The sequence below is a fragment of the Myotis davidii genome, unplaced genomic scaffold (assembly GCF_000327345.1).
Source record: "Myotis davidii unplaced genomic scaffold, ASM32734v1 scaffold690, whole genome shotgun sequence".
Lineage (NCBI taxonomy): Eukaryota > Metazoa > Chordata > Mammalia > Chiroptera > Vespertilionidae > Myotis > Myotis davidii.
This window is the reverse complement of record NW_006282875.1, coordinates 578,732-591,445: the sequence shown is the minus strand read 5'-3', so window position 1 is coordinate 591,445 and position 12,714 is coordinate 578,732. Positions and strand designations below refer to the sequence as shown.

Here is a 12,714-nt window from a genome sequence, read left to right as displayed (position 1 = left end):
GCAGAGGGTGGGGTGGGAACTGGGTGGAGGGGAGCTATGTGGGGAAAAAAGAGGAACAAATGTAATAATCTGAACTATAAAGATTTAATAAAATAAAAAATAAATAAATTTATCTCCTTGAGCTAGCAGAACCATACATAAGCAAATAAAATGTGCTTATTTTCTCTGCTTTTCTTCCTGTGAAATAAGTTCATTTTCTTCTTTGTACTTGTTTAGTGATACCACTCAGAAATATGTATGTAAGTGTATAACTTTCCTTATAACCCATTAGTCTGAACTAAAAAATGCCCACCAAATATGTTGATCCAACAGCCACTGAAAACAAACAAGTTTGTTAGATTTAGGCACCAAAATTGGGAACCTAAGTTTTCACAGTCAACACTTTTCTAATTTTATATTAAATAAATCAAATTCAAAATTTTTTGAATTAACTGAATATTCAAATAAGCTAAAGTTGCAAGCAGAATTTGAAATTTGTATCTACTTGTTTAGTAGGGGATGTTATATATGATGGCTACTGGCTATAAGCAGAATCCATCCATTAAATCATTTTTATTTGATAAAGATCATTTTTCTATATTAAATACGATAGTGCTCATGTTCGTTTTAAAACTATTTCCTTTTCTAATTGACCCAAACCCACTTCCCTAAAGAACTGTGATATTTAAACCAACACCCTCCATTTAATTCTATTAACTATGTAAGCCTCTATTATAAAAACCCTAAAAGTTAAATTATATGAACTTGCTGATATACAAATCTGACATAACATTTTGAACACTACAAATGTTTGCATTTGATTGATGAGTTCATCTAAACTTTAACAACCTTCCTATATTAGAATATAGGCTATAACTGTGAGGTCATATCACTGAAAATTAGGTCTTAAATTGTCACATACTAAAATCAGACTTAAAATAATTGCAAAAGTAAGCTTGTAGTTGATAGCTAAATGTACTGAACATCTGAGGCATCTTAAAATAAACCAATCTTCCACCTTCAGTATAAAATGAAAACATAAATCAGAACCAAGTTTTAATTCACTTAGACAATATAAACTAACCTTCCATTAAATAATGGTATTTAAGCACAATGACTAGAATGCTGAATCCAGAAAAATTCTTTGCTGTTGGATACTCTTTTTATGATTATTTTCCCCGTGGTAAAAACAAACAAACAAAAAAACACATGTTAACTTTTCACTTCCTCAATTTAGCTATTGGTCATTTCTCAATTTATTGACTCATTATTTAACTTTTTAAAATAGGTTGGGATTCCAGGAAATATGTCTAAAAACTGGGCTCTTGGGAGCAGGATATTTACTCAAAGTGTCTCTCAATGGATTGTTTACTAGTTGCAAAAGAGAAAAAAGCAAGAAGTGCATATTAAAAAATCAGACAATATCTTGACTGGATCATCAAAATTAACATCTGATGGGAGAAGAAACCTGGTAAGTTAAGGTATGCGGTAATAATACAGTAAAGAAGGAAAATACATATATTTGTTCAGGTTACAAGTCTTACTGGGTCCGTATAACACAAACTGCCTCATTTCCATGGCAACAAGCTGACTCTTAGAGAGACCTGCTTTCTGTTCTTGCATCTAGTTTGTTGTCACGGTCTTAGGACCATAAAACAAGGCAGTAAACTCACTCCTATTAAGTCCTATCTAGAATGGAAAAGGTTTACTTGTCAAAGGATTTCTACTTGTCCACACAATTTAGCTACACCAACCCCAACAACAACTCATATAACACTGTAGACTCTGGAAATAGAAAACTAGTATAGATGAAAGGTAAGTAATTAGGCAGATAAAAATACTACTGCATTGTGGAACATTCAAAATCAAGAAAAAATTCTTTGGGCTTAACTTTGAACTTTTATTATCTTATTTCTAATATCTATTATTATTATTCTATTAAAATAGATTCTAGGACAATAATATCTTCACATTTAAGACTTGATTTTCTTTAGTTAATGTTTATTTAAAGCAATTTTGAAATATGTATTATAAATAGCATTATACTGTTAAATATTTATACTATTAAGTCTTGAGGAACTCTCAAAAGCATGTGTACAACTCATTATTATTGGTAAAGAAAACCAAAAGGTATGAACAACGTTCTCTATGCACAATGAATAATAATATCCGTATAGTTCCAGAAATACTTATTATATCATGGACAAAAGTAAATGTGTTATGAAATAATGGTTAATTATGATTCTCTGTGCCACAGATGGTTTCTCACTGCCACTTGAGCCTACATCAAGTCTGTCCCCCATGGAAACAAGAAAAAATAGGAGGGGAAATGTGGAGTGCAATAATCCTAAGATTAATCACGGGAAGTAAATTGCTATCTCTGTAGCAATAACAACATGGAGGTATTATTTCTTCATTTAATGAACAAAAGGGGGGAAGATGTGGTAAAAGTATAAAATTGAATTTAAAAGAAATTAAGGGTATAGAAACAAATGAAAAGAGTAGAAAAAATAAAATAAGCACTTCCATGGATCAACATTTTCTTACATTTCAAAAAATAGTCCTTCAGAATGTAAAGGCAACTTTTTTTTTGCAAGAGCAGAAGAATAAGAACTGCATCAGAAATTTCTAATAAAGGATAATGTACCTATAAATTCATGGCTTATTATTTCATTGCAAGGGTTCTGAATGCTTGAATGCTACTCAGCAATCATTTCTCTTAGCCCTAGACCAGTAGTTTTTAACCCAGGCTACATATTAGGTTCAGCTGGGTAGCTTTAGGAAATATTCATGCACAGACCCAACGCTCAGATATTCTGATAGAACTGGTTTGGGATTAGTACACTGGAATTCTTTTTAAAGGTCCTCGGGTGATTCTAATAGGTAACTATGGTTGAGAACCATTGTCTCATTAGGGATCAACACACACTTTTTGGATAAGGGCAGGATAGTAAATAATCTAAGCTTGTAGGCCACAGAGTCTCTGTTACAACTATTAAATTCTGCTGTTATAGCACAAGAGCAGCCATAGACAATATGTAAATTAACGGGGTGACTGTGTTCCGATAAAACTTTATTTACAAAACAAGCAATAGGCCCAATTTGGCCCATGGGCCATAGTTTACTAGACTAGTTCCTCTTCTTATTCTCAAAACAAGTATTCTAAACATTCACTAATGCCATCCCTATGTCTCTGATTTTCAGCAGATGGCCTCTCATTCTATTTCAATGAGAAAATACAGGTCATCTGGCTGGAAATGCTTCAATTTCCTCATTCATCACCTGCAGACTTCCACACCTACATATGCATCTATCCTCATACTTTGCCTCCTGTTGTAGCAGTAAGCCTTCTTTTCAAAGTGTATCTAATCCAGCCGTGGGCAAACTACGGCCCGCGGGCCGGATCCGGCCGGTTGAAATGAATAAAACTAAAAAAAAAAAAACAAAACCATACCCTTTTATGTAATGATGTTTACTTTGAATTTATATTAGTTCACACAAAACCTCCATCCATGCTTTTGTTCCAGCCCTCCGGTCTAGTTTAAGAACCCATTGTGGCCCTCGAGTCAAAAAGTTTGCCCACCCCTGAATCCTTTCACTTATACTCAATTCCATCACTCTTCTGGACTCCTTCAGAACCCCACTCCATAAAGAATCCCATTTCCTATGTCTTTAATTTCTCCCTCTCTACTGGTTCTTTCCCTTCTGCTAATAAATATATTCAACTGTCCTAAGCAAAGAACCACCAAAGCCTTTCACAACCCTGTGTCCTCCTCTACATACTCACCCATAGCTCCCCTTGCCTTAGAATTCTACACACACTGCTTCTACCTTCTCTTTTCCCACTCACTCCACAAGCCACTAATCTGGCTTCTGTCTCCACTAAAAGTGCTCTTGTCAAGATCACTGAAGACCTTCATATGGTATAGTATTAGTTCTCATTTACTTCTTTTCTCTAAAGCAGTTGGCATTGCTGACTGTTTGGAAAACTCTCTGTTTAGCTTTTGCAATACCGTGATATCTACCACAATTAGTTCTGCAACTGTTTGCCACTTCCATGCTATTATTTGCTAATTTTATAAATTCTTTTATTCTTCTTATGCTAACATATCCTCTGAACTATTCTCATGACACCAACCACAACTTACATGTGATAACTCCCACTTTCTATCTCAACCTCACATCTCTTTCTCTAGCTATGGGTTGTACTCAGGTATCTTCTTTCCCAATTCTGCCATTTTTCCTTTGCTCTTCATCTTGGTTAATAAATTCACCATCAATCCAATTGCCAAAGGTGAAATTCTCCCTCTCCCTCAGGGCCCCTACCAACCTACTATTGTGCAAATTAAAAAAATCTTTTCCTGAGATATTTTATTTCTACATGTGTAGTGAGTGGCAACCATACATATTCAACCAGCCATGGTAGTCCTGTTTTCCCTCCAAATCCAATAAGTCACTAAATTCTGATGATAATTCTACCTCTAAAATATCTTCTGAATCCATCTTCTTTCAGATTTTGCTACTGCAAATGCTTTAAGGTAGACTTTTATCACCCCTCACCAAGATTACTTTTCAAAAACTTTCTTACATTTTTTTTTAAATTGTCCACATCAGTAGCTCCTACTTCATTTTCTTATTTTGTTTCCTCCTTAGGTTATCATCAGATTCTATTTTCTCTTTGCTAAGTGGCACCTAACAAAACTGCATACAACATTTCAGTAGCAGATACTGTGGTTTTATGTAAGGGGATAATGATCCTTCCTCTTCCAAATGAAGCATGTCATTCATTTAACTTTTTGGTCACAGGGACACAAGTTGCTGAAGTTATCAAAACAGACTATATCTTAAGAGAGTCTGGAAGCACACTTCAAATAAGATAACAAAATGGAGCACCCACTGAGGATAGTGATCAACGTGGTGAAGGGAGTCCAAACCAAGATCAATAGGAGGTGTGAAAAGAACTGAAAAAAAAAATGTATGCTGAAAAGAAGACTAACTCTTTCCTGGAGCAGACTAATTTCGATAATTTTTCCCTATGTAAACTCCAGGATTATCAATCATACATCTTTCCTCCTTTACAAAAACACAGTTCACTTTCCTTACTAGCAATTGCTTACTTAAGATTCCTTTTCCTTAATAGAAAATTCACACAGCATCCCACATGTGCTCTCTATTGGCCTGCCCAACATGGAAAGGAATCCTGTCAATCCACAATGTTGATTCCCCTGGGAAGCCTTAGAAATGAACTCACACTGACATTACCAGTTTATTGGAATAATGGTCAATTTGAATGGTAGGCTATACATTTTTTATTTTATTTTATTTTTTCCATCACCATTTATCCCCTCTATGGCCTCTTCAACCTCCTATAATCCCTCACTCACCCCATCCTCTCCTCCTCAGAGTGTTGTCCATGTCTATGAGTTATCTCTCTCTTTTTTTTTTCTTTATTGCTCAACCTCACCCCATCCCAACTCACAGCTGTCTGCCTGCTCTCTGAGTCTGTCTCTATTTTGCTTGGTACTTCAGTTTGTTCATTAAATTCAACATATGAGTGAAATCATATTACTTGTTATGCTAAGTGAAAAAAGTCAGTCAAAGAAAGGTAGGCTATACATTTTTAACATAGTTCTCTCAAGGTAATACTGAAAACCCTAATTTTCTTGAATGGGGAAACCTGACATACTACCTAACTTAAATGACATTTTTCTCATTCTAACTTAAATAATATTTCCATTTTAAAAAAAACTGTATTGTTGCAAGATTTAAAAATGTCAACATTTCTCATCATGGCACTATAATGGTGACCACAACTCAGTTAAATTATTTCCTGGAAATTATTTCCTATGCCATCTGTTATTTATCTTCTCAAAAGTATGCCCAGTATATTCCATTTCCTTCCCACACCAAAATACGAGTTTCAGAAAGTAGTCATTTATTTTATTAAAAACCTACCTTTGCATCTGGTCCTGTTGAGGTAGTCTATTGATCTGAATGAGGTTAATTAAAATCCTTCATTATTAAATTATCTTACCTTGATGCACAAATCTGAAAAACAAATCCCTTTCCTATTGTTTACATTAATAGCAATGTATTAATAAACTTTGCAATAAATCAAAATCTCTTTCATTTGTAAAAAGAATAAATCCCCTGCATTTATTAAACAAGACAGTTAAAATGGCCTGATAGGAATATTGATAGTGACCAGGCTTTGAGGATTACACAATAAATAATCTTTTATCATGGTAATATAAAATGGACTACCCAGTTTACTTAATGAATGGGCCATCTGTGATCTTACTCTTCTCCAACCTTTCTTTCCCATCTCACACTCTCTATATACCTGGCTTTGAAATAAATTGTGGACACATGACAGAGCAAGAGTAGTTAAAGGAAACCACTTTTGCATTTGGAGAAATAGATTTCTAAACTCCTGGTAATAGCCTCCATCAAGGCTATCTAGTCAAAGTTTTACAAGGAGTTTTCTCCATTTTTAACATACTACCCTTTTCTTAAAATATATGAAATTCAAAACAAAGATTTAAAATATTCATATATTAAGTGGCCCCCAATAATTTGTAACTAGATCTACTGATAAGAATGAAATCCTAAACCTGGTATTATGCCATTTCTTTCTATACTTAAATATTTTTTAAAAATGCCCTTAAATTTTAATTTGGCCCCATGTTGCCAATACTGAATTGTTATCTACAATGTTTATAAATTTCTCGGGAAAAGTTCCATTTTTTACTATGTTCATTATAAATTTGCAAGAAAAAGGTAAGCACAAAATTTTTGTACGAAGAGGTTGAACTGTGCTTGATGGAATAATAGTATTTAAAATAGACATAGCAAACGTGAAATAATTGAAGATAAGAAACAGAAGCACATCTAGAACTGTTCTTTACGTCCTCGACCTGACCTGAGAAAGAAGTCTCATCAGCTTATTGAGAAATAAACATGGATAAATATATGTTGAACTGTGTTATAGAAATGGCTTTCCCATAGGCCACAAGGCAGAGTAGCTACATAAAGCAATAAACCAATGCCACTGTATGCAAAAATGTTCAGTGGATCCTTGATTGTACACCCAAAATGTTAGCTTCAAATGATTAATTAGTAATAAATGTAATTTTCACTGGAAGTTAATTTCTCCTTAAATGAGATATATTTACCAAGAACATTTTTTTTTTTTCTTAATACATATGCAGCATATTTTATTTCATATCAGATAAAAACTATAACAGTCAAGCATGGGTCAGTGAAAGGCTTACCGAAGTGTACAGGTATCCCTCGCTGTTCATTGCCAAATACAGCTTTGTTTGAACTCCTTGAATAGCCACCACTCGAAGTCCCACCGGGATGAGGTTAAACAGAGCTGAAATTTTTTTAAAAAATGTAAAAACAATGTTATATTCTGAATTCCATAGGTTTCAAAGTTTCCAAAAGCACTATCTGGTTCAGCAAAAAGAGACGTGTGCTTGGTAAGAAAATACAGATACTGTATATATTTATACACATGCAAATATATAGGGCCTCTTCTACCCTTTAGTATACTTGACTCATAGTTGCAGTCACATAACTGGGACTATAACTACATATACTCAAACACCCTGGAAAAATGGAAGATAATTCCATAGTTTGTATAGTACTGAAGGTGGGGAATCTTAAATCTTCTGGAGTGATTCCGTTATAGGAATTGATCTATACATTAAATAGCTTTATCCTCAACAGACTAACATTTTAATCTGCCCCTTAGACAACTGCTGAAATTCACAGAGGCAGTTACAATCTACCACTTGGGGAAAAATTCCTAGAATCTTAGAAAAGACAAGAGTCCAATTACCTCATCTAAATTATCTGTATTATTTCCATTGCAACAACCCAAAAATAAATGCAGGCTTTGAAAAAAAATGTATTTTTACTCCTGTGTTCCCAGAGTAGTATTTCTTAAAGAACAAACATTTTCCCAGATAGGCTTTAGAGGGGTCCTAGCTTTTAATCTCTAGGAGCAAAGCTTATAGGGATTAAAATAATGAACTTGATAGGTTTACTTATTTTTAATTAATTAATTACTTTTTGCAAAATAGTTGTAAGTGGGCAGCCAGCTGATGACAATGAGGTCTTCATTTCTCCATTTTAAGGTTTGACTGCGTGAAACTTACACCCATGCTCTCCTCACAATCACACACCACTCACTGGAGAAAACCAGTGGGTGTCCTCCCCCTACCAGCTGTCTACTCCCTCCTACACCCTGAATAAAAATAAAACAGTACAATTTTAAAGCGTAGTGCATGCCACACACATCTTTTGAAAATAGTCTATGCACCTTTCTCTCAAGAGACCTAGACTAATGTTGATGATTTTTGTCTTGGGGAAGATGATAAATCAGTCTGCTATCATTTCTGTGAATAAAAATATATAAAGGAGTCATACCATGGGTAAGAACATTTTTTTCTATCTCTTGTCTTGCTGCATATAGATTCAGCTTTAGTAGATGGGGTCATATGGATGAGAAATATTAAGGAACAACTAAACATTTCTCAGTGAGCCTACAATGTATCTTTCCCTTAAAATCAGAGTGCTACCAAAGAGGAGCTAGGACATATTGTACAGTTCAAAATACAAGTGTTCCTACCACATGTCACTGATGGTACTGCATTTAATACTCATCATATTAAAGCTGTGCTCTTCTGTTATGTGAGGTAAAGGAAAGTAATTGCACAGATTGCAAGCCAGGATTTCATGCTATATTTGACAATGCAATGAACAGAAAAGAAGTCTGAGATCTTTAAGCATGTCATGTATATCTCTTTCTGTTGAGAATGCCTTGCTCAGAGTAGGTTCTCAACACCCATTTGTAGATTGATAGCAATTTGTATGGTGCAACAGGATATTATATTTTTGGAAAGTAATAAATCACAATCCCATCATATAAAAGTTCATAGTTTATGAATTCTGATATTAAAAAAAAACTAAATCAAACCAAAACCTCTATATGGGTTTAGTTTAAAAGCCATACTACTAGACAACTACACCACCAACATATGTATGAATCCTAGCTTAGTCATACTAAAAGATGACAGAGTATGATAAATAAAATCCACAATTTTTTCTAGAACTTCACTTTTTACAATATTCTGAACCTCCTTAGTTCTCTTAATGCTGCTTATAACAAATGGAGAGAGACTGATTTGATTTTCACTGTGTACCCCAGCCACTTTCTGGTGTGGGTTCTAATGGGCAGTAGAATGCTTAAATTCCAAACATCAGATAGTAGTAGAAGGAAGAGAAGAACAATAATTGTATCCCGAATAATGTTATTAACTATATAGTAAATATAAATTTTTAACTATGTATCATAAACTTCTATGAAGCCTAATTCAAAAACAAAAATCATACTCAAAGAAAAAATTGAAGACAGTAGCAAAAGCAGAGAATGGCTGGTCATACTACTCCAATCTTTTCTTTAGGCATTCAAAATAGATCATAAACTGGGTTGGTTTAAAATCTGTCTAAAGGACCAGTCTTTCCAGATAAAAATGCAAAGAAATTTTATTAGGAGTGAGCTTGGACAGCATCAATATTTTTCTCTATGTCTCTATTTCTTTAAATCTGGATTACTTCCTCATGAACTTAAGATATCATTTTGATTAGGACAAACCTATTCTAAATGAGAAATACATAATTGATTTAATTTGTGTATCTAAAACACATTATTAAATACCTAAATTCCATTTTCCTTAAAGTTTTGAAGAAGTTTTTAATAAGAAGTTGTTGTTTTTTTGTCCTCTGTTGTGTCTACATAACAAAAATTAAACTCCTTGTACATTGCAGGGACCATTTTCTCAGAGATATGCACACAGTTGGCACTCAGTGTTTCTGAAATCAACAATGAGGTCATCCTTTCAGTTTGGCTAAGGTCAATTTCTCAAAGGGAGTAGTTAATAAAAATATACCCTAATGAAGGTTAGAAAAACCTGATACATTGAACTGGTAATACTACTGTAGGCTTGAAGAGAAAGTTGCCTATTCTATTAATATAGCTCTCACTGCACCCAAGGCAGATATAATAAAACTGCTGCCATGAAATGTCTATCATTTTTTTTCCTTTTCAGGGAGAAATGCATAATTTACAATGGCTGATTTGCTCATGATGAGATTTTATTGGACGGACATTTATCATTATAATAAATCTACCTGAGGTCATCTTAAATGTATAACACCAAACATGTTTTTAGAAATAAATGTATCTGGATAAACGTGAACTGATCTGTTTTGGCATCATCTTGCTTACCATCTCAGAATTAAATATAAAACCAATCAAATTAAACTAAATGAGAAAAGTATGATTACAAATAATAAAAATTAGAAAAATCTATACATATAAAAAGCCAGCGACCAGAACGCTGTAACAATCAGAATGACTGGTCACTATGACGCTCACTGTGCCAGCGAACCCGCTGATGGGGGTTGTGTGTGGCCTGCCATCCAACCTCCCACGGGCCCTCCCCACTGCTGACCCATCCCTGATCAGCCTCGCCCACCCCAATCGAGGGTGGGGTGCTGACCAACCCCCCCCAAAGCCCCTTCCCCAGGCCGGCGCAGCCCCTGATCACCCTCCTACCCCAATAGGGAGCGGGGCCTGTCAGCCAACCTCCTGCAGCGCCTCCCGCTGGCCGGCCCCACTCCAGATTGACCCCCACCACCCCGATCAGGGACAGGGCTGCCAGCCAACTGCCTGCAGCCTCACCCCCAGGCTGGACCTCAGCCGGCCGCTGGCCAACCTCCTGCCATCTCTTCCTCCCAACAGGCCCTGCCCGATCTGCCACTGGGGTTGGGCCAGCCTGATCCCACCTGTGCACAAATTCATGCACTGGGCCTCTAGTATAAACATAATACTAGGACTACATAGTAAGGAAATCCAGGAATACATATAAATACTATATAAATACTATATAAATGAAAAAGTTGAAAAAAATGTTTCCTTTGTTCTACTCATTTAAAGTAATTAAGTAATGAATGTCAAGAAAATTAGTTGGCTTAAGGGGAAAAATTATACATGGCTAGACTTCCATTTTAATGATCATTTCAATCATTAAACATTCTTGTTTTATCATGATTTATACCCTATAATATCCTCAACTGGGAGGATAAGCTAGCTCCCTCACCTCTGGTCACACTTATTATCAAAGGTAGAGTTAAGCCCCACAGACTTGCTATTTGTTTTGAGCTACTTCTAATTTGTATGCTTTATGTTATGGTAATACTTACCATTGATTGACTTACCTCTCATTATTTCAATCTGCCTAAACACAGATTCTGGTTATTAAACTATGCTCTTAGAAGGTCTTACAACATTGTTAGCCCACAAAAATGCCATTCATATCAGTCAAAAGTACAAGACAACCAAAGACAGAAGCTATGCATATGGAGGAATTGAAGAGTAAAATCTACTATGTGGTTTAAAGCTACATAGTAAGGAACAGAGCCTTGATTTACATACATATATATGTATGTGTGCATGTATATGTATGTGTATATATATATATGAATATATATGCATATATATCCAAAAATGACTATATGCAGTGTAATCTTAATGTATTTGGTACATCTCTGTTTATAAGGCACTGCAAATTAATCACCTATTCTTTTTTTCCTTTTCAATAAACACATGTGAACACTAGACCCAAAACAAATTTTTTCTCTAATTTCGAGGTTAAAAATAAATGGGGGAAAAGTTGACTGTTTGAGGCTCATTAGCAGCTACCATAATCATAAATTTCCTTTCGAATAACACCCAAAGGATCCACTGTGCTGTGGTACTTTGGAAAGCAGCAGCTTAAATCCCCTAATTTCTTCTCCACATACCAATTTGTACATATTGGCTTACAGCAATGTTTTATTACACATCATCATGTACTAATGTCTGTAGTTACATTTGACTAATTTTTTCAAAAGAAGAACATGCATAAGAGAATGTCTAGGATACTCTAATATCACAACAGTAACATGTCATTTTGCAAAACAGTGAAGAACCATTCAGTATGAATATTTTTTCATCCTAGGTACCAAAAAATATTTCCTTAAGAGTAATTAAAGGTGACTTCCTCTTGAGGTCATAGCTTGGCCATCAATCAGACTAGGAAGCATTATGAATAGGTGTGAAACTTTAACACTTAACTTTGGGACCCTAGTCTATGGCTTTGCTGTCTATAGCCCAGAATCTCTACAAATGTAGCATAAGACTCATTAATATTCAGACTGGCTTTCCTTGGCTGAGTTTAGCCGAAAATGGGAAAATTTCTGGAAAATTATCAAAGTCTGAGAGAAATGCAATATATATTAGGGAAAATGGAGAAACAATTGTCAAAACTAGATGTTTTTGCATCATGGAACTTTTAATAGGTCTGCAGGAATCTGTAAACTGTAAGAAAACACCAATTATTATCACTGAGGAGAGGGCTTCACTATTTGTGTGTTTATGTTTTTATTACTCCAAATAAAGAAAGCATATATAATAAGAGATTATGTAAAAACTTGGAATCATCTTACTTCAATAATTAGATACAAAATTGACTTTATTTTTGACATGTTTACTTTTTAGGTTCACCATTATTGTCTCCAATTTGGTCTTCACTTAATCCATAGTTAAAAATAAAGCACTAAAAGAAACCTCTTTACCCACCTGTGGAGGTATCTCAATGTTAAAATACCAATTAGTGTCAGAAT

At 34.7% G+C, this 12,714-nt stretch overlaps 1 protein-coding gene across 3 annotated transcripts in view; it reads right to left on the bottom strand.

The window, feature by feature from the left end:
* The window catches only part of FGF13 (fibroblast growth factor 13), a 593,542-nt gene that overhangs the window by 88,462 nt on the left and 492,366 nt on the right, over window positions 1-12,714 (bottom strand). For all 3 annotated transcript variants that reach the window (XM_006753296.1, XM_015561681.1, XM_006753297.2), the window contains one exon: window positions 7,254-7,357. In XM_006753296.1, coding sequence (XP_006753359.1) covers window positions 7,254-7,357 — 104 coding nt within the window. The remainder of the gene's footprint in view (window positions 1-7,253; window positions 7,358-12,714) is intronic.